General features: G+C 41.7%; 2 protein-coding genes across 2 annotated transcripts; both read right to left on the bottom strand.

Annotated features, from left to right (window-relative positions):
- Positions 1 to 251: 251 nt before the first annotated feature.
- Positions 252 to 2,701, bottom strand: LOC115046730 (N-acetylaspartate synthetase-like). Its single transcript, XM_029507298.1, has 3 exons — positions 2,383 to 2,701; positions 1,961 to 2,125; positions 252 to 1,258 (listed from the first exon to the last, which is right to left on the bottom strand). The coding sequence occupies exons 1-3, from the start codon at positions 2,594 to 2,596 to the stop codon at positions 864 to 866; spliced, it is 774 nt and encodes a 257-aa protein (XP_029363158.1). The 5' UTR covers positions 2,597 to 2,701; the 3' UTR covers positions 252 to 863.
- Positions 2,702 to 13,813: 11,112 nt separating this feature from the next.
- Positions 13,814 to 18,397, bottom strand: rtn4rl2a (reticulon 4 receptor-like 2 a). Its single transcript, XM_029506027.1, has 4 exons — positions 18,250 to 18,397; positions 17,510 to 17,736; positions 17,159 to 17,392; positions 13,814 to 16,982 (listed from the first exon to the last, which is right to left on the bottom strand). Exons 1-4 carry the CDS (start codon positions 18,305 to 18,307, stop codon positions 16,122 to 16,124), a joined length of 1,380 nt encoding a protein of 459 aa, XP_029361887.1. The 5' UTR covers positions 18,308 to 18,397; the 3' UTR covers positions 13,814 to 16,121.
- Between the last annotated feature and the right edge of the window lie 3,521 nt (positions 18,398 to 21,918).

Genomic DNA, 21,918 nt, shown 5'->3' with positions numbered 1-21,918 from the left:
TATGAAATGAGTGTTCATAGGACACAATTGCAGTACACACAGCAACAGGTTGCTGTGTAGTTGGTAATGAGCTTTATTTCTTAGAGCACCAACAGAATCATGTTTTACAATGCATGAATTCAACCTGCTTTAGCTGCAAAACGGTTACATATGGTGGCAGATTTTTGTCAGTATTAATCATGTAAATGAATTGGATACATTCCAGATCCATAAATGTGATTGCGTATGTGCGCATCTGTGCTATATTACAATTTTATCTCTTTTTTTTTTTTTTTTTTTTTTTTTTGTGGAAGGTGTTTTACAATGACAGATTGCTGTAGACTGACTGTAGATCTCCCTCTTCAGTAAAACTAGAGTTCCTTAGGCAACCCCACGTTGTGTCTGTTTGATTCAATGTGAGCATAGAAGTCAAAGGTTCTGGTCATGCAGAAAAGTTGATAAAATGAGTTACCGTAGTGTACAATATCAATAAATCCTGTCAATTTTAGTCAGTTCAGGCCTTAGGTTTAAACAGTTGTTACAAACAGCAATTGAATTGAACTTAAACAATGTATTTATATTAGAAATCATTTCTTTCCATATTTTTCTCGGACATTCTATTTATTGGCACAAAATAAATAATAATTTAATAGGTTGGGCCATAAAGGATTTACCAAATGGAGTTTGTTCGCCAGGAAAACAAGTCTGCATTTGAAATATTCTTGAAAATTGGACTAGTCCAGCCTAGTCACACTGCTGTGATCCAATTGGCCTCCGAGTACAGCCTTCTTTGAATTACGACACAACAATAAACTTCAGAGGATTATTTAAACTGAAACCCCAACACTACTGTTTCCCAATAAATTGGTTCCCTTTCACAAAGATTAGTGTTGACTAATCATACTGATGTTAATATCCTTCACATCCAATGTGTAGACGTGATTGCGGACTCTGTAGAATATTTTTCCCAGTAGGGATTGTCTGGCACCAGGTGTGATGTACCCATTGGTGGTCTCCACACAGCGGAAACCCAGCCGCTTGTAGAGCCGGTGAGCCGCCGGTCTGTAACTGGTAGTTGACAGCACCACAGAGACGTACCCTTGAGCAGCAGCAAAATCTAGGAGCTTCCGCCCAAGCGCAAGCCCAATTCCAAACCGCCGAAACCTCCGGTCCACAGACATCCGCTGCAACTCAACAACACCTCCTGACTTCTGCTGGCCGACTGCTGCTACCATACCCACCACTTTGCCATCCAACACTGCCACCCACATACAGCAGCCTGATGTGGAGAGCAAGAAACAAACAACACAAGCATGTTGAATGACAGCAAACATCAAGTAAGAGAACGAGAATGAGCCTGATGTGGGTTTGTAATCCGTATTTTTATATCCATTATCATGCATGTTATTTAGACAGGCCAATTTTAGCAACAATGTTGCTGCAAATTTTCAGTTTTAATTGTGTAATTGATACAATCCAATTTATTATATTTTCTTTTTTTCCTCTCAGATGCAATGTTAATTACTATTGGATATATAATCCCTGTTTTAATCTCAATTTGGTGGACAGCACAATGATTACCTTAAATTTTCTATCCTCAGAAGCTATGTTTCACCCAAAAGCATTTGAATGTTTGAAATAATTAAAAGCAAAATATTTAATGTCCTATTAGAAAACCAACAAGCTTCCTTGTTGCACAGTTGCAGTCTCCATGGCAAAGTAAGTCCTCATTGTATCTAATTTAAATGTATAATCTCATGATAGCCTACATCATCTACCATCTTTTTGGTAGATGATGAATGTATTTTAGGTCTTGAAAAGGTAACACAGCTTATACAGAGATGGGATAGATGTTGCTTGATAACTATATTCATGTATATGTTATATATATGTATATATTGTGGTGAGAAAAGATGCTCTATAAAACTTGTGATTTTATGAAAATTTTATGTAAGCAAAACTACAAAAAAGCACTTCATACCTGTTGGTTTCATGTAAAATCCTTCAATGTCACCCATGTCCTTGCTCATGGTTTGTTCCAGGAATCCATGGACCACTTGCCTGGTATAGAAATAGCGTCCACAGAGCACGATTGCTGGGATGATTGCTATCACGCACCAACACATGGTCATAACAAAGCACAGAACTGCCAGAGATAAGATATGGACAAACATGTGAAAGGAAAAGTAATGTTGTAGTATTTTAACTATTATAATACTGTTTTTGCAGCAGTGCGCTAGCCTAATACACTAAATACACTTTTACAATGTCCCAGTTGTGGGTGTTCTGTTTTTTTTTTTTTTTTTTAACAGGCTCAAGGCTGATCAGGAAATCTGCAACCACTCCTTTATTTAAATATCGTAACAGCAGAAGCAGTCAGTGGAATGTATGCATTTAATTTACCTGTCGCAGCAAAGTAGAGCAGGAGACTCTCAGGATGATACTTTAAGCCTCTGAAAGCTCTGTCTGGTATCATCTCCATGATGCCTTCGTAAAAGATCTGATGTACCGCCACTCTGTCCACGGGTGTAAACTCACGTACAACTACATTATGAAATGTATTCATCTGTCCAAAGTTAAGTATGTTGTCGTCTTTTCTCTGCACTTTTTGTGCCATATCCAACTAAAAATTTGTTATAAAGCTGCTGCCAGTTTCTTTCCTCATTAATGTTAACTTGCTCTGTATGTTGCGTGTATATGTGTGTATGTGAGTTTCTGTGTAGGTGTGTATGTCCAAACATGTTTTTCAGGAGGCAGGAAATGGGTGTGCTTACTGCTTTAGCATTTTCAGAGTAAGCATTTCAAGTAAGTCTCATCAGCTCGCAATATTGAAAAGGAGTGAAACTAGAGATAGAAAACTAACAAAAAAAGCTTCATAGACAACTATTGCTTGTGCAATGTTAATATTGTAACCCCCAGGTATGCAAAAGGTATGTATGAAAACATTCATGTAATAGACCAGTAAAGGAGGTGATTAGCAGGTACATTTACAGCTGTTGTCTCATGCTTGAACGCATTAGGCAACAACTTTCACAGAAACGTAGGAAAGTGAACATAAAATCGCTCAGCATGTAAGACGTGTAGCATTTACAGCTAATCCTAGCCAAGGAATTCACATCCCCTATAGCAATGAGATGATGAACAAGTGCCATCAGGTCTTCTTTTGAATGCTACTTCCTGCTTCCTGGTTTATGTAACTCAAGTGAATTTCAAAATACACACTTCTACAACAATACAAACATTTAGTGTCTACCATCTAAAAATATGCACAGAAAAATAGTATGCGTGTGTGTGTGTGTGTGTGTGTATTTCTCCCTTTTTTTTATTGCCTCAGTTGCCACAGATCAGATAATGTCAGCAGTGGATGGCCAGCAAATATTGCCAAAGGCTAATGGTTGGCTGCTTATTGAGCCAAAGGAAGGGGGGGGGGGGGGGATTTTTGTTAACCACAACAGCAATACAAAAACACAAACTGCTTCTATGTTGACCCAGGGCTTAAGATACGGTTTATCCATTAGTGCAGTTACTGTGATACAGTCACTTTCCAGATTCCAATTTCCAGAAAATGTAAATAGACCATGATGGTGATGGCAGAAGGCGAGAGGCTTGGTGGGAGCTTGGAAACTGGAGGAGAGTGACTCATTCCTACTCCAAGGACTCTCAACGGGTCTGGGGAGATTAAAAAGACTCAGTTTATATCAGACAAGGCCAAATGTGGCATGAGGGTGGGACCAGTTGGATTTTATATTTAGCTATGATGACGCCAATTATGATGCATGTGAAATTATTTTGACACATAGACACACATTTTGGAATTCAAAGAAGCTTGAATGGCCAGAGCAAAGAAAAAAGGCAAAAGCTGCACCATCAAAAGTCATTCACAAGAAAAGCTACCGAGCAGCAGTTACCTCTGGAGATTAAAAAAGTGTTTCCAATACTGATTCTGTTAGCAGGAGCACAGCTCAAAATTAGATGTGTGTCAGTGCAATCTGATCTGAAAGCAATCTTTGTTCCTATTACATGGAAAAGGAAACAGGCTCCATTAAAAATCTGCATCTAATAGGTAACACACAAGTGAAGCAAAGCAGGAACACAAGGGGGAAAATAAATAAATAAATCTGAAGTTACATCTATCAATAATGAAAAATCAGTGATCATGAATGAAAAAATCTTTCTAAATAGTTTTATAAATATTGACTTAAAAGGCCACAAACACAAGCACACTCACACAAATTCATCATCTCTCATTTTGTGCTCCATAAGCACAGCTGTCTCCCACTCACTACCACACACTTTTCCTGCATGATCTGAATTGAATCAATCATAATTATTCTTGTTTGTTGAACCCTTTTGGTCTGTGCTGTACTCTCCTTGTCTCTTGAGGGAATCCATGATATAAAAATAATTCTTCGAGACTAATAGCCTTAACAGAATTTTTTGAGTTTTAAGCAATTACAAGAACAATGATAGTCAACGCAATGAATAATCTTGGACTGTATATTACCTGTTCTGAACATGTATTGATTTCAGCAGGCTGCTTATATTTAATTGCTAGTTAACCAGACTCTTGGGAGCATTGTTAAAGGTATCATTCTAGAAATGCATTTGAGAGTGGGTGTAGAAAGTGAATGTCACTAATCATAACAGCATCATTTCGTACAAACAAAACAAAGCAATAAAAGACACAGATGAGTGTTGATTAGAAAATGTAAGTATATACGTATATTTGTATAATAGACAAATAGTAAATGATGATGAGAAATTATTGAATTTATGAGGTTTCATTCAGTTAAATGAGTACCAAACGAGTTAATACGAGTCAAAATCCTGCTGAGCTGAAGGAAAAGCCTCCTCAGGGCGTCCTGTGATAGGACAGAGAGAAACGCGTCATACTCCGAAGGCCGCGCCCACCGGAAGTGAAAACTATCGGCGGCACAATTTAAAAAACGCTGTCCAGAGGTCAGCTTAAAACATTATTTCAACATGTCAGAGGAGTATTTTAACACACCAGCTGTACCGGAGGAAAAACTGTACAATGAAAAACTCACACATGTGGGTCCTTCTCATTGTCCCTTCTGTTTGCCTTCATCTTCATGGAGAAATGATCCCACTGAACGGCCGGACATTTACATCTACCTGATGGAGTCCTCGGTAAGATCATCATTTAACCTGACAGAGTTAAAAAAGTTAGGATACATCATGCTTTTAAAATAGCTTTTTATAACCCAAACGCTTCAAATCTGCCCCTCTTTATGGGGTTATGGGGTAAAAACCTTTCTGTGACAGACAGCTTCATCGCGTTTCTTCACCGGGTCAGGTTTTTTTTCCGGTCGGCTCTCTCTTCTTAACTTGGTGTAATGCAAATTAAGCTGTGAATAAAAAAAAAAATATTGAGGCTTACAATAAATATGGCAACTTCTGATCAACCCAGATCAATTTCAGGCTTAAAAATACAACTTTCGCGCTAACCACGCCCATTTCTGGTTCAAGTCCCGCCCCCTCCGAGTACGAATAGATATGTAGATGGCTGAACAGATGCTGATGGCTCATCCCCGGTATTTACACATAATCAATGCATTTAACACTCAGCTACAAAAGTGTCGGACAATTTCCAAATTGATGACCTGTTCCTCTAAAGCTGAAACATTTTACTGCTCATCATAAAGCAGGGTATCATTCATTTAAGTAATTCAAGCCTCTAACATGAGCGATTGTTTCATCATGTAGCCCAAATTTCTCAGTCTAGTCGTAAACTGACCAAGGTCAGTATTTAGAAAGAGCTTCCTGCCTGTTGGTTGTTGCTTCAGCTTTTGATCCTTTCCAGAAAAAAATTTTGCTACTTTTTTATCTTTTGTGTGTATTGATTCCAAGGTCAGCCAAGAGTTTCCTGTCAGCCTGTGATATCTTTTAAGCCTCTGACTGATTCGCCACACTCGGATCATCCATATCTAGTGTTCCCCCGGACAAATTTAGACATTTATTTATCCTGGAGTTGCAGTGGCATGAGAGATATGTTGTTTGTAACTTAATTTAGCTGGTGACTCAGAAAACTCAAAAGGCACCCACAGCTAAAGCCATTACAGGAAGACACATTTTCTTTATGCAGCAAAATCTGAACTATGCAAATTGTGTACCACCATCCATAAAACCTTCCCACAGAGGATGGAAAAAAATCATAATTTATATGAGCAAATTCTGACTAAGCAACCCACACCTTTAAAATAGGAGAACTGTCAAAATCTCAAAAATAGTGCAATGGTGCAGTGTCTGGATTAGTTTAGGCCAATTTTATATGTTTGGCTTTACAAGGATGTGAATGATGTCCAGCTGAAATCAAACAATTACAACTACATGGGAATGCAGCAAATAAACTTATTCAAGGGTCTGACCGAGGAACAAAAAGAAATTCTAAACAAAGACTTTTCTCCAGGCAATTCAGGAGATAGTGATCTCCAGCAGCCATTTAAGACTTCAGTCATTTATGGTAATTACTTTGCTCTCAGTAAAAAGGAGAAGAGAGAACTGGATCAGAGCCAGGAACACAGTTTCCTCAGAGCAGCAGCAGTTCTCTCACTCACACTGCAGGGAAACAACTGTCCTTGCTATGTTTGTTGGTTAGCGTTACACTGAGTTGAAACCCCGGGAGGCCCAAGATGTTCAGTTTGTGCTGAGTGGGCTATAGTGTGAAGGTCTCTGTGCTGTCTGTCATTTCAATGTTCCCCCGCCATGCCTCTGGTCAAGTTGCGTTAGCTGCTGTTTCTCCCACTTCCTTTTGAGAATTAGTCACCCGCAAACTGTCTGCAGTGCAACCTTAAAGTGTGACGCAGTCCTATGCATTGAGTTTTCAAGGGAATGAAATGAAAGAGGTTCGACCTTGAAGGGTGTTCACACCCGTGAAAAGCTTTGGTCTCCCATCTCTGACTTCATGTTGGCAAAATTTTGAAATGAGAGATTTTTTTTTTGTTCATTTTATTCACTTAACCACATCCACATGATGCACTCTGCCAAACGTTTGAGTATGAATCCAGTTTCCAAATAAATCATCAGCTTCTGAGCTACATGGCAAGAAGTTAACCAGTTAACCTACCAGTTGGTAACACTCAGAAGAAGACTGACACCAGAAGAAACTTGTGCATGTGCAACTAGTAATTATGGCTGCGACAGGCTATGCAGGTTTTTCCTATAGACAGAGGGCACATACTACAAGTGATCCTTGCAGTGTACGTGGCAATGTCCTGAGGACTTAGCAGCACACTCAGGCAGTCAGCCTTGTCTTTACCAGCTTATAAAAACTGTCCTGTCATTGGCTCGTGCTCTCTTCCCACCTGTTTGTCAGCATACCTGCTGGTGATATGAAAGCAAGTTCTTCCTTTGCTATTCTTTGTTTATTGTTCAGCACTCACGCTCTGTGCTCTGCACTTATTTGTTAAGATTTCTTATTGGATTTGAAATGGTGTGTCTCCCTACTTTGCATAAGTCGAAGCCAGACTGAGACACAGTGTGAACTGTGAAAGATGGATAAGCTGAATCTGTCTATTACAGAGGAGATAGTTACAGGGTGAAACAGGTTCATTGCCAACAAATGTGGAGGAGGAAAGATAATGGAACTGGAGTTTATCACCTTTCAACCTAAATCCATTTAACAAACTTTATGTAAGACGTAACGGGCATTAATGATCAACAACCTCAGGCTAAAAAGCATTTCAGTACCCTCTCTAGTTGAATTTAGGAGCCCTTTTTCGTTTTCGTATTGAATGACTTAAGTGTCTTACTTTCACGTGAAAGTAAAACACCCAAGAAAAGTAAACAAAGAAGTCAGCAGATATTTTAGGAGGCGGAAAGCCTGTTTACATACTTTGATCATCATTTTCAGTGAGAGAACAGCATGTTAAAAATCAAACATTATCTTGATGAAAGTGCACAGCACTGAAGTCCTCTGACTTCACGTGGATGTCGTGGATCGGTTTGTGATCTGACCTTTGGGTAAAGCTTGTTCATTTGAAAGCAGTATAAACTTTATTTGGAGTATGAGTATGAAGGAACCAGGTCCATCATTCATTTCATCAATCAGCCTCATAGTTCATTCAAGTTAGAATGATAAAAAAAAAAAAATTACACTGAAAGCCTTTATTTCATATAATTTCACATAAGCCTTTATTTGTCACTAAACTGAGATGTTTAATGTTGACCAAAGTCATGCAGAGGAAAAACTATGCTTTTTATTTTATTTATTTTTTTCTCACTGGACATTGTCTGGTTGTGTCTGTTTTTGAAGCTTTGAAATGGACCATTGTCCCTCATATCGGCACTACTAGGAATGCTTGGAATCCAGTCTGGCTGAGTGAGGGCTGGAAATAACCTGCTCTGTGATCCATCATTGTCAGGCACGTCACCGTGCCCAGTCCAGTCTGTCAGTCACACAGTAGACACATCTTTATGGTTTATCTCACTATTTATCTTTTTTATCTTTATTATTGAAGACTTGAAAGAGACAATAAAGTCATTTGGGAAACTTCAACTGATAAGGTAAAAGGAAATGTTCCCATAATCTACAATAGAATCAGACTTCTTCTCACAACCAGTCAAGTTAAATTCTGCTGGTAACAAGATATAAGGCACTTTTAAGGCTCAGCATTGATGTCCCTTCTCACATACAGCCTTAAAGTTACTGTTTAAGACAGTATGTCAATACTGAGACAATAAACTCATAGGTTGTCTCATTCTGGTCTCAATTATTAAAAACTATAGACGAACGAATTGTCACTAGCTACATATGCAATGTTTATGAGGAATGGGTCGATCCTTACGTGGACCTAAAAAAAAATCCATCTATCATTTATCTAAGCTTTGGAGAGGAATAAGGTAAACACAGAAAGATGAGCATAAATGACACCACAGTGATATGGACAGTCCTCGCCGGAAGAACAGGACAGAAACACCCTAGTATGGAAGAGGAGGAGAAGAAAAGAAGAGGTGTTGTGTGAGAGAGAGAGAGAGAGAGAGCGAGAGAGAGAGAGAGAGAGAGAGAGAGAGAGAGAGAGAGAGAGAGAGAGAGAGAGAGAGAGAGAGAGAGAGAGAGAGAGAGAGAGAGAGAGAGAGAGAGAGAGAGAGAGAGAGAGAGAGAGAGAGAGAGAGAGAGAGAGAGAGAGAGAGAGAGAGAGAGAGAGAGAGAGAGAGAGAGAGAGAGAGAGAGAGAGCGAGCGAGAGAGCGCAAGACAAAGAGGTGGGAAGACGTTGGGATGAATACAAAGTTTCTTTCTGTGCTGCAGGATACGAAAGAGAGCTGTGATTAAGAGAAAACAGGTGGAGAAGCTCCATGTGAGTCTGAAAAACGTGGACAGGAAGATGAAAGAAGGAGGCAGCTTCGCTGAGATGTTTCGGATGAAGCTTGTGCTCTGTGACTCTGTGACTGTTTTAATCAGCGATGCACAGAGGGAAATTAGGACACAGAGGAGTGGGAGGACTAATTTATTGGTACTGTATCATGATTATATGAGATAGAGAAGATCAGACATGCTCACCCCCTACTTTCCAGAAATACTGTATTCTTTGCCTTCTGGCAGTTAATAACATTACTGTGGGACAAACAGCCGCTTCTCTCTGATCATAAAATAGCCTTGCATGCAGAGTTCATTTCCAAACTCCTGTTTTCCCACACTTTGGAAGGAAATGATGAGTTATTTATCCTGAAGGATTTCTCAAGTTAGTTTACATTTACCCTGCAAGTCATGCATTATATGATTAAGAAGTCTTTTTCATTACATTTTAAAGATGTCATGGTCAGCTATCAGGCCTAAAACCCTCAGCGTTAAAATTACTGGGGTTCTCAGTGAACACTTTTTTTTTTTTTTTTGTATTATTATTAAGACATTTTTTTGCTTGTGTTGCCGGGTCATCACCAATCAAACCACATTTGTGTTTGAGTATTAAGCTTTAATACTTTTGGGCGGTTTGCTTTTTATTATTTTATCTTGTCCCAAGCAGAGAGTTGCATGTGTTTTATGTCAATACTGACAAGTTGAAACATTTATACGCTGGTGCATGTTGCCATGTACCTTTACACGTGTTTGGCTGTCAGTTAACAGCAGCCTCACAACACTTAGCTATATTTTTGAGCACCTCCTGTTAAAGCTTTTTGTGTAAACAACATAAAACAATATCAATAAGTATGGTAAAAGTAAAGTACAATATATGATACAGAACATTAACTATAAATAATAATAATAATAAATACTCAAAGAAACTTTTGAGAATACACAACATGCAAATAGGTAAAAAGTGCGATGGCATAGTTCCTAATTCATATCTTAACACGCCTTGATTTCTTGGCAAATTCATCAGTGAGATTTTCTGTGTTTTTGAAGACTTGACGTGGACTGTAGACCCTCGTATCTGCACTACTAGGAATAGTTGGGGTCCAATTTGTTATTTCCTGGTTGATTTAAGCAACCTGAAAGGTTTAAATTACTTGATTTATCTCACCTGATAAGCTCACTGACTTTAACATCACCATGAGGTGAAAATTGAGCACAGACACAGTTAGGTGAGGTGTGAGGTTTTGCAGCAATGAAATGAAGAGGTGGATACCCCCTATGGTAGTGCAAACCATCACCTACGACAAGTGCTGTAATCGCAGCTGACTGCTTTTTTCTGTTGTCTCCTTTGTTTTTGCTGCCAGTCCTGCATTCCCACTTCCTCCTTCCTGTTATTTTGTTTTTATCATCTCACTGAAAATGACAACCTGACAGATGATGGCAGAATCCATCAGAGATATTTGCACATAAGCGTGCCCATCTGTCTGCTGTTGTCTTTGCACGTGCTGAGCAGGGGGCTGTCAGAGTTGAAACATTTTCATGTATAATATCATCACTATTGCTGTAGGAAAGGTGGCATTTTGTCAAAAAACATTTGCAGGGGAAAACAGGATCAGAGCAGAGTTCGTGACGTATTTCATTAGCTGAAAAACGCTTGAAAAGACTATTGCTTGCATCTTCAAAAATTAGCATATTTTAAAGCCTCCTAATGAAAATGTGGCAGGTCTGTAAGTGAGAGTGTATGTTTTGTATCCCTTGCTGTAGGTGTGTGTGCCTGTGTAGGCATGCATGTGCGTGGTTGCCGCTTGCATGATGCAATGAAGAACGCCTGTCTAGCTATTGGGCCTCTCTCAAGGTGCACCAGCAAACGGCAAGCATCGCCAACGCATGTATGCTCGCACGTGCGTGGTGTGTGCACGCTGGAGCCTTCCAAATGTTCTCGGCAGTGAAGAGATACAAGTAGATGCCTCAAACGTCACACCTCTTCTGTTGCTATCACTCCATCCTCCTCTCTTTTGCATAAATTCAGATTTTCATCATCCTTTTAATAGTGAGCTCTGTTCTTTACCACAAGTTGCTTTATATATAGCTTATAAATAGCTTTTCAACCTTTTGAAGGCTTTTTGTTGCACACAAACTCTAAAACTGCATCTATCTTCATGCACAAACGGTCTCCTTTACATTGTCTGACTTGATCATGAAAGATCACACACCTGAGCCTGAGATATTAATGTAGAGATTAAGTGACTCACCGTTTTTATTTCATTTTCAGTGTTACTTGTTCTGAGTTGCATTTAATTACATAGATGTGCTTTAAATTGCTTTTAAACTCCACTCCCTTATATATTTGTCCATTTGTACTTGTACTTGCATCCATTCATCAGCATGTCCATGCATTTCTAAGCATACATGTGTTTCATGTATGTAAAACTAATGGCTGTGCACATAAGACATCTTTGTGTTGTCTTGTCACAGCAGTCTGTGTCTATTTTCATCCCTTCGATATGAAAATTATTTACTTCCCTCTCACTGGAGACGAACCAAACCAAATATTGTTTCAGTAAATAAAAGTTATTTGCTCACGAATAAGGAAACATTGGTGAATTTAGTCACAGCTGCTGACTGAACTGAGACAAATAGGAGAATAGAGGTGACACATTTCTACTTCACATTGCAAATGTGTGAGAGAGAATCCATCGGAAGAGCCTGAAACTCGATGCTCCGAAAAGATGAAAGAACGTGACATTTGCGTATGAGTGTGAGAAAGTGAGAGATTTTTTTTTGTGCAAGTGAGAAGAAGGCAGTGAAAGAACAGAGGTGGGTGGGGGCGGGTGCAGCAGGTGGAGACAAGTTGTAACCAAGTAGTGACGCACTACAGGAAGAGGAGCATACCCCTACACCCTGGCACCACCCCTTCTCTTCTCATGAATAAACCATTAATTCATTATTATGCCCCGGTTCCACAGACATGTTCAGGCCCCACCGCTCCACCTCGTCCAATTGGAAACACACAGTTTGTATGTCTCGTATGATGAAGGTGCGTCACGGAATCTTCTGCCACACAAAAGCTCAAAGACCAATAGGAATGTGAAATCTGAGCTGTGTGATGTGCTTGTTTCATCCTTATATAGGCATTACAAGCTGTGATGCACCAAGTGAGCTCTGTGCCAGAGTCTGATCTCGGTGTGTGTGTGCATGTGTGTGTGTATGTGTAATTGTGACTTTCAGCTCTCTTTGTTTGCTTTTTTGTTTGTCTTCGCCAAGTGAAGTCTGGTTTGAGCATATTGTCGGAAGAGAATCTAAAAATGCTTGAAGATGGAAGGCTCTTTTTATTAAAGTGTTATTCCTCCACTAAATTGTGCAGGATCAAAAATATAAAATCTTCCCTTTCCACTCAAATAATGGTCCAAAAACTGCAGGATGCAATGGTCCAGTGGCAACAATAAAAGCCAAAGGCTGCCTATTGACAACCACAGATTAACTCATTAGGCTTTAAAGAGCACTGGGATTTGGCTAGCGTCAACTTCAATTTGGAGTTGTTCAGGATACATGAACAACTCCAATTTTTGTTTTCCAAGACAAGTATAAGAGCAGTATATCTGCACAAGGATGTTTTTCATATTGAGTCACTTCACCCAAATTACAGACAAGTCTTTGTTTTTTGTTTGTTATAACCTTGGAACCAGAGAGTGTGTGTGGAGTTATCAGTTTATGAATTTTCTATTATAGATGCCTGTGAATAGTAAAGAAAAACAAAGTCTGACAATGAGAAAGTGCTTACTCCAGGGCTGCACAGTCAATCAAAATATAATTGAAATTGCAATAAGGAAACGTGCAATGGAGAAATCAACCTCAGCACAGGAGCTGTATTTCTTTTTTTTTTTTTTTTTCAAGATAAAATGTGGTACAACGTTGTAGCTGTATAAGCAATGTGGTTCTACTTCTCTCTCCAACTTAACTATACAAATTATTTAATTATGCGTTCCTGTGGCAGGAGGAAGAGCTGCTCATTGAAGACAGGAGCATTTGGGTACTGTACTGATTGTGTCTCTAGTTTATAAAAAACCAACGGCATGTCCACAACATTTTTATGTGCGTCTGCTGATTCTCAGCACTGCGTTGATTGTACCAACAGCGCTGCCGCTGCTTGTGTTTTCATACTTGCACCATGCAGGCGGTGCTCAACCTTATACATCATCATCATTATTTAAGTACTATCTGTCAGCACGTTGCGCAGAGCAGGTCAGGTGTGCTGGTGATGATACTTCTTGTGCTTCGTTTCCATCTCTACATTTCCTGTTATGTGTCTTTTTCAGTTGAGCAGTTAATATCTGATGGAGCTGGAAAAAAGCCCGGAGCACTTACACAACGGCAACTGCGTCTGTGTGTATGTGTTTGTGTGTGTAGGTGTGTATGAGCTTCTATTGCTTTAGGTGGACAGGAGCCAAGACACGGTGAAATTCTCACAACAACGATTGTTGTTAAAACAAGTATGAATTTATTTTTCATCCATCTTTTTTTTCAATGACAGCTTTTCTCGTTTTACAGTAAAAATAAATAACAAATTATCCAGTCTATCATATGTAGTTCTTATCTGTGTGAAGATACAAAACATAGAACATGCACAGTGACAGACCAGACGAAGAAATAAGGAAAAATGGTATAACTGGCACTTTGGTCATCTGACAGTGACCTCACTGCCACAGCCACTGAAGAGCACCCTGACTCAGTTCTACCTGCTGGACACAAAAATGACTGAAGAGACAAGTGACACAGAATAATTCCTAAAATCATTCATAATCAGGACTAGGAATAGAAAAAAAAACAACAACAACAACAACAAAAGCCCAACGAAAATGATCTCATCTTGTTAAACCTTTTTTTCAGTTGAAGGTTCCCCATCATGGCAATCTGGCTTTGTGAGTGGGTCTGTGTGTATTCCTGTGTATTTCTCTTGAATCGCCTCCTACTCTTTCACTCCCACTACATATTGACCTTGCCCCCCATTGGAGCCTTACGGTCCTTCACTGGCCTTGAGAGATGACGAGGGCTTTAGAAAAAAGTGTGCAAATAAAAGAAGAGAAGATACGTCAGCACACCTATAGCAATGTGCCTCCAAGACACTGTGTAAACTTACTTTGAATTTAGACCAACAAACACTGCTGAAGGAGTGGATGTCTACATTTGGTCACATACTTTGTTCTCGCTACTTCTGCTTCTCACTCAGATCATCTCTTTTTCGTAGTTTTCCAGCCTCAGCATTTAAAATTAAAGGCCACTTCTGTCTTACTTCACATCCCTTCCATTTGTCCGTCAGTTCTAATCTGCCCTCTACTTTCTCCAGCTGCAGGTTCTCTTTGTGTATTTAGAAATCTACCAATTTGCACCAAGCCTGTCCATCTGGCATCACCCAAAGATGAGTCAATTGTGTAACATCCGACTGACGTATATGCCTTTCACAGTGTTGCCAGCTCGTGAAGCCATTCATCCTCATTTATCCACACATACAGATACCCATCACAGCCCGAGCAATTCATTCAGAAGCACTCTGCTGTTTTTTTGTTGTTTTTTCACTCTTGTTCTTCCCCCATATTTGTTTGTTGTCATGTAGTCCACTTTAAATGCCCCCTTTTGTGAAAAAAAAAAGGCATACTGAAAAGCATCAACATGAAAAAAAGAATGATAGACAGCATGATGCCAGAAATATTCAGTATCTTTTTATCTAGATCTTTATCTGTATCCAAGTCAACAATCTTTATACATTATATCAATATGTCACAGAAAGACATCCAACAACCAAAATCTGTGGCTTCCTGACAGGAAGCATTCATTCCATGTGTTTGTCTCAAACAACAGCATATTTGCAGAAAATGGTGGACGGTATAATGGATGGAACAACTACTGATGAGTGGATTTATTACTTTTCTCCCACAGGTTGCTGCTTCTACGGCCAGCACGGCCCTTCACAATGTCTCGCTGCACTCTTGCTGCTTCTTGTCTTATTGCTGCATGAATGCTACCCCTCGTTCCTACCTCCTCCTAATCCTGTTTCTTAAAAAAACAATCCCTCTGTTCTCTCACTGTCTTTTCTCTTGTCACTCTCACTTCTTTCCTGGCATTCTTGCAGTCCCCACTTTCTGCTCTTTTTCCTTCTCTCCCAGCTCCACACTATATTTCTCTTGTCTTCGTTCTCTGCAGGTAAACACTCAGCCTCACTGTGCATCATGCTCTGCCTGGTAGAAGCACTAGCTCTCACAGTTTCTCCTAGATAAAGATGAAAGTGATAATGCTGAACCACAGATATCATTTTGAACACTCACAAAACACATAGCTATTTACATAACACTTTAAGTGGTTACAGTATTGTCATTACTGTGCACTGGTTCTAACAGTAATAATAGTAATTCTAGCAGCCAGTTAATTGGATGCACTAATAGCACGAGTCAGTTAACTAAGTTGAGTTGACAAAATCGACTAAAATCTTCAACAACTGCTATCAAATCATGTTGATATTAGAAATGGACACAGCCTTCATAGCCCTGATTACAGGGAATCTTGACCCCATACAGGTGAGACACAGAAAGCCACACCTGTAGAGTACTGTTAATATATATGAGCATATCTGAGCAGCTCTTAGCAGCCCTGATAAGTATTAAGCCCTGTAGATGGTAGATTCAGAATCTAACCGTCCCCCTATCTCCCTCGCTGTGCCTCTAAGTTGGCTCACAGCAAATTGGGCAAAGGGGGTGTAGAAAGTCTAACAGGGGTCCTTGCAGCCTTTAAAACAGGCTGGAAGGGAAAGGGGGGGAATGGTAGTAAGAGTCTGATTCAGCCAAATAGTAGGTGGAGGTTGAGACAGAGGGTAAAGACAGAAAGGGCTAGTAGGGAGAAGAGAGAGGGCACGCTGGAAGAGGGAGATGAGGAAGATGGAGTCAGGTCCAAGTCAGGTGGACAGTCGAGCTCGAAGCATCGCACAGTGACACCAGAGTCCTCGTTGCCGTAGTTTGCCCAGTACTCTTCTGGGTCAAGTTTGGGCAGGGCTAGCTCTTCCTCCCCTAGCTCGTACTTCACTACTGAGGTGCTCGTGGAAGGGCCTTTGCCGTACAAACCAGCCTTGACGGTTTCTGAGGACTTCTCAAAGATGCCTTTGGTGGATGATTGGGGCTTGTTCTTGTGGAACCACCAGCGGGTCTTGGTGCTGAAGGTTGTGGTAGTAGAGCCAGCGATGGAGCCTGGGTCGGGCAGGGGGCAGAGGGCAAAGTCCATCTCACGAAGAAAGCGAAGGTCCTGGCCACGGCGGGTGGAAGGGGAGGCACAGATCACCTCAGAGGAGGACACACGGGCCTCACGGAACCACTCCCACAGGGCGCGGGACTCACAACCACAGGACCAAGGGTTGGCGTTGAGGCGGAGAAATTCAATGCCCTGAGTGTCCCTCAGGGTCTGGCTGGGCAGCTCAGCCAGGGAGTTGTTGAAGAGGAAGAGCATGGTCAGACGGCCAAGGTCACGGAAGGCGCGGCGGTTCACCTGCCTGATGCGGTTGTCATGGAGGAGAAGGCGGTCGAGGTTGACCAGGCCGCGGAACACGTTCTCTGATAGGGTGCGGATACGGTTGCCATGCAGGAAAAGCTGGCTCAGGTTGATGAGGTCAGAAAAAATGTCATCCTGCAGGAAGTGGAGATTATTCTCCTGAAAAAGAGAAGAACACATCGAACAGCGTTCAGCATGAGAAGAAGAGACACTCAGGAATTTGTAATAATTCTCTCTGGGCATTTTTCATGCAATGTGTATGTGCATGTGTAGGAGGCTGCATGAGCGGGTGTCCAAGTGTGCATCAGTGATCTGCGTGTGTCCAGCTCCCCTACCTGCAGATAGAGGAACTGCAGGCTGTAAAGCTTGTGGAAGATGTCATGGGGCAGGGCTGTGAGCCGGCAGCGGTGCATGTGGAGGCTCTGGAGTTTCTCCAGGCCGCGGAAGGCTCCCCCCTCCAGCCTGTGGAGGTTAGGGTTGTCCCCAAGGTCCAACTCCTCCAAGTCCCTCAGCTCACTGAAAGCCCCAGCCTCAATCCACGTGATGTTGTTTGCGAACAGCCACAGAACCTGTTGCAAGAAAAGATGCAAAGGTGATTCTTCTTCCTCCTCTTCCATTTCTTCTTCTCAGTCTTTTCTGCGTTTATGAATGAGGACAAGGCACGACACTCTTTCCAAACTACATACCTGAGTTCCGAAGCCGAAAGAGCCAACTCTGAGCTCCATGATCCGGTTGTTCTGGAGGAACACGCGCTGAGACTCATAGGGCACTCCGACCGGGACGGCGGTGAAGTTCTGCGCCTGGCAGCTCACAGTCATGGGCGTCGGGTAGCACACGCACAGGTGCGGGCACGCCGATGCCGGACTTGGTTTGCCGAGGACCAGCCAGACCACCAGCCACAGGGAGAGACCGCCTGGGGGGGGGGGGGGGGGGGGGGCAGGAAGAGGTGAGCGGAGCTGAACAGCACTCATCCAAACGCTCAGTTAGCACTCTGATGTGATAATGACTGGAGCTGCATATAGAATAACTGGATGTTCCTGCAATGAATTACATTTCAGCTCCAGAACTGCACTTGCGCCGAGCTTTACGCACAGCCTCACCACACAAGTGTTCGGCCGAAACCCGGCAACTATTTCTCCAGAGTTAACACAAATATCTTATTAAATTCATCTTCACTGCCTGTGCATGCGTTTCGATCGTCACAAGCCACAAATAAGTGATCGCTAAACAGAACCTCCAAGCTGTTTAAGATTTCATCCTATGAGTCCAATCATTTATCCACTTTGGAAATATGACAAAGTGCCGAAAGTTGCATTAAAAACTTAGAAAATATCTCAGAAGTTCTCAAAAGCAAAAGGCAGGATCGGCTCTATGCCTGTAGGATCGATGCGGTGGCCGAAACCAAAGTACAGCAAGAGGGACTTACTTTTGCAGTTGCGCATGGCGGAGCATCGTCGGCTCCGAGAAATCGAAGAGGTTTCCATCCTGAACCAAAGCTCAAAGCGAGTTAGCCTAAGAAAGCCGAAGTAAAGCCTGCTATCTCCGCTGATGCCCTGGTTCCCGAGTCGGAGCGACTGAGAGTGTGCCGGTCGATGGCCACCAGTGTCCCATATATACTCCAGCATCCCGTTGTTGCCTACGGCAGTAGGCACCGTGGAATCTCCTACGTCACCGATACGGGGTCATGAATGAGTGAGGGCGGTAAGAAACGGAAAGGGGAGGGGCCGACCGCAGGGGATTCTCTTGGAGAGGCTTGTACGCGCGTAAAAGCTTGTTGGAGACGTGCGCTCAGACTCGGTAAGAGGAGGAGACTCGCTCGACGCACATAGGATGGAGCGGGAGGAAGAGCAAGAAAGTAAAAGTAGAATCAGTGAGGGGGGGGGGTGAAGAAAGAGAGGGAGGAGCGAGCTAATGATGAATGTCTGTGGAGGAGCGGAGGACGGGTAGGAGAAGCGCGCACGGCTGCTTTCCTGCTCGGCTCTCGATCACAGACGGTTATGGTCCGTTTCCGGCGCGCTGTAGCCAGACAGATAGATACAGAGAAGGGCCTAGATGGTCTTGTCTTAGGAAAGGAGGATGCCCCCGAATTATGATTCAGCCACAAGAAAACATGGTGCCAGAAGAGAGTCACTCCAAACAGCCATGATTGAATAGCAGGCCTGTTTTTTTTTTTTTTTTGTGGAGGTTAACTATGGCATCACCCAGCCAGGGTGTTTTTACAGTAAATATAGCTCCTGACATAATTCCTCTGATGATTTAGATATGAAATGACATTAGATAAATCTTTTTTTTTTCCCATTCTTTTTCTTTTTCTTTTTTTTACTTCTTATGGACGCTTTGATCAGTGAAATTCAACCCAATTTGTTGAAGTGAATTGGACACTGAAGTGCTCTTCCTCCCAGCACTTGTGTGTAATCTCTCTGTTTTTATTGCACTCCTTCAAATATTGCTAATTAGCTTCATAAATGGGTGGAAATGGGGCGAGTAATGAAGCCAGAAAACAGAAAGACAGCAAAAGACAGCAGATGCCTGAATAGACTTGCCACTTCAGGAGTGGAGAGCCTGTTTCTCTCTGTCTGTGCCTCAAGCTGTCACTGCTTGTGTTTGACGACCAGCTGTAAGGCACCAAGGCAGTATCAATTATTCCAGTCATATGAAATCAGTTCAGATCAAATTTATTCATATGGCAGCAAATTATAAGTTACATCAAGGCGCTTTACGTATAGAGTACGTCTAGATATGGAAAATTGTCACCTGTCCACTAGTTATAAGGCTGTCGATGTGGAAAAAATCCAGGTGTGGTTTGTGTCCATGGGTGTCTAGAAGAAAAGACTGGAACTGCAACTGGTGGAGTTCTCTAAGTTTATATGTGAAGAAACTACACACAGGCATGCTCCAGGCTGTTATTGGGAAGTTGTACTTGTACATAACTAAGATTACTGTTTAAGTTATCTCACACATACATTGGTAGGTATACTATAAATACCTATTTTGTAAAAGTTTTGATTTCTTTGACACTTCATATAATCGACTTGAGACTGCTGCCATGCTGATTGTTATTTTTATCCTTTTTACATTGGCAAAGATATTTCCAGTACACTGGAGTGCTATAACACCGGAGCAAGAAGTGCATTTTCAATACAGTAAATCAAGGATACTTACAGCGCATTTATCATATGATATGATATTATATTCTTTCATTCCTTCATTTTCTACCACTTATCAGTTTCCGGGTCGTGGGGGCTGCTGGAGCCAATCCCAGCTCACATTGGGGGAGGGCAGGGTACACACTGGACTATTATATTATATTATATTACAAAAAATATATAAAAACTCATTTACTGTCTGCTGAGATTTGCTCTAGTGACCCTATATGCAGTACAGCGAGTCAATGGATGACAGGAAACTTGGCCACTGTAATAAGGACTGAGCCTCAATAGAACTGGACCAGGTCAACCATCGGGGTCTCCTAGTGTATAAAAAACTAATCTTTTTTTTTTTTTTTTGTTAAAATTTTGAGCAGGAAGCTGAAGCTGAAGGATTACACCTTCACAATTTGATAAACAGACAAACGGCGAGGTGCCACAGCTACAGGCCTTCATACTGAAAAGGATGGGAAAGAATAAGCTATGAGATCTACAGTAAATAGTTCAAGAGTCTTACACAAGCTTTGAAAGGCGGAATCAGCTGCCGTCTCTTATCTTTTGCTTAAGGCACAATACAATTGTAGTAGATATAGGAGAACATTTTTCTAGTAAATCATATCACACATGATTAAGTGAAGAGCAACATGAGCTGTGCACACATGGAATTGAAGTTTTATGGTGTCATTTTTAAATCATTATGGAAGCAACAGTGAACTCACACAGTTGTTGTTTGTGAGACTCCAGCTGCGTGGCCAGCATTACGGGAGATTAGATGTGACCTTGGAGAAGCTTTTCTAGTTTCTATTTTTCTTAATGTCTGACTTTGAAAATAGATGCAGATGGCTTCCCAGAACCAACAGGAGACAGACAACAGGAACCCATTCATAGAAACACACAGGCGGCTCAACAGATGAACTTCTGAGGTAACAAGTAATCCCATGTAAGTGTGTCAGCAGGCATGGCTGCACACATCGTCATGAGTACAGTACAGCACGCACACACACATGAAACGTTTGTATGCACACAGTCCTCTTTGTGCACAAAGCCAACTTAGCCACACTCACGATAAACAAATGAGTAATTGAAGGGTTCCATTACACGGTGTGTGTTGTTATTCCCTCACACCTCCCATTTTGTCCTTATCTGGACTTTTGGACGCACACAAGCATGAGTGCCCACTGGCCAGCTGGGACCAACACCTTACAGGCTTCCCTTTTACAAAACGCCCACAGTACCAGCTGTGCAAGTACACGTGCGTGTGTGTTTGTGTGTGTGTGTGCGTGTGCGCGCTCGTCAGAGTTTAGCTGGGCATGTGTGTTTGCTGAGGCACCATTTTGTCTTAATGCCACTGCGGCGTGTCAGTCAATCAGTGATGTGCTAGTCACCCACACAGCAGGTTTGCGGTACCATGTAGGCACTGTAGTTTCAATGAGTATGACGATCCCTACGTCGTGTCTGTGTAATCCCCACACAGAGACAAAATGAGGCTTCCCCTACACTGCACTCACTCCAGAACATCTGCCATCGCGCCTTTCTGTCTATCTGTACGTCCGTCCCTCACGCTACACGTCATCCTTGTTTCCTCTTAGCTCATCTTTGAGCCACTGTTTGCTACCAACTGACGAGTGCTCCACCACACCTACCAGGCTGGCGTGGTGTTATTTTGCTCTTTTGTGGTGTGAGACACCCAAAAATAAACAGATTTAGCTCATTTTTTCAGCTGTGGCTCTTCAAGTCTGTCCTGCTTGATGTCCACACTGTCACGCTGACAACAGGTCAGAATGGCTGGTGATCAGGATGATGGATTCCTGAAGAAGAGAAGGACCAACACATTCTCAGGCCTAAATAACTTTGATTTAACAAACAAACAAAAAAAAAAGAAAAAGAAAAACAACACTTGACCTGGTTTTCTTTAAAATTAGCAGTTTAAAAGGATGCTCAGTGAGAGA

This window comes from Echeneis naucrates, chromosome 1 (genome assembly GCF_900963305.1).
Source record: "Echeneis naucrates chromosome 1, fEcheNa1.1, whole genome shotgun sequence".
In the NCBI taxonomy this organism is placed as follows: domain Eukaryota; kingdom Metazoa; phylum Chordata; class Actinopteri; order Carangiformes; family Echeneidae; genus Echeneis; species Echeneis naucrates.
This window is presented reverse-complemented; position numbering and strand designations above follow the sequence as displayed.

Coding starts and splice junctions, on each gene's coding strand:
- LOC115046730 (XM_029507298.1), bottom strand. CDS start 2,596: ATGGCACAAAAAGTGCAGAGAAAAGACGACAACATACTTAACTTTGGA. Junction 2,126..2,382: donor GCTCTACTTTGCTGCGACAG/GTAAATTAAATG, acceptor TATCTCTGGCAG/TTCTGTGCTTTGTTATGACC. Junction 1,259..1,960: donor ATTTTACATGAAACCAACAG/GTATGAAGTGCT, acceptor TCTCCACATCAG/GCTGCTGTATGTGGGTGGCA.
- rtn4rl2a (XM_029506027.1), bottom strand. CDS start 18,307: ATGGAAACCTCTTCGATTTCTCGGAGCCGACGATGCTCCGCCATGCGC. Junction 17,737..18,249: donor CGCCATGCGCAACTGCAAAA/GTAAGTCCCTCT, acceptor CCCCCCCCCCAG/GCGGTCTCTCCCTGTGGCTG. Junction 17,393..17,509: donor CTTTCGGCTTCGGAACTCAG/GTATGTAGTTTG, acceptor TTCTTGCAACAG/GTTCTGTGGCTGTTCGCAAA.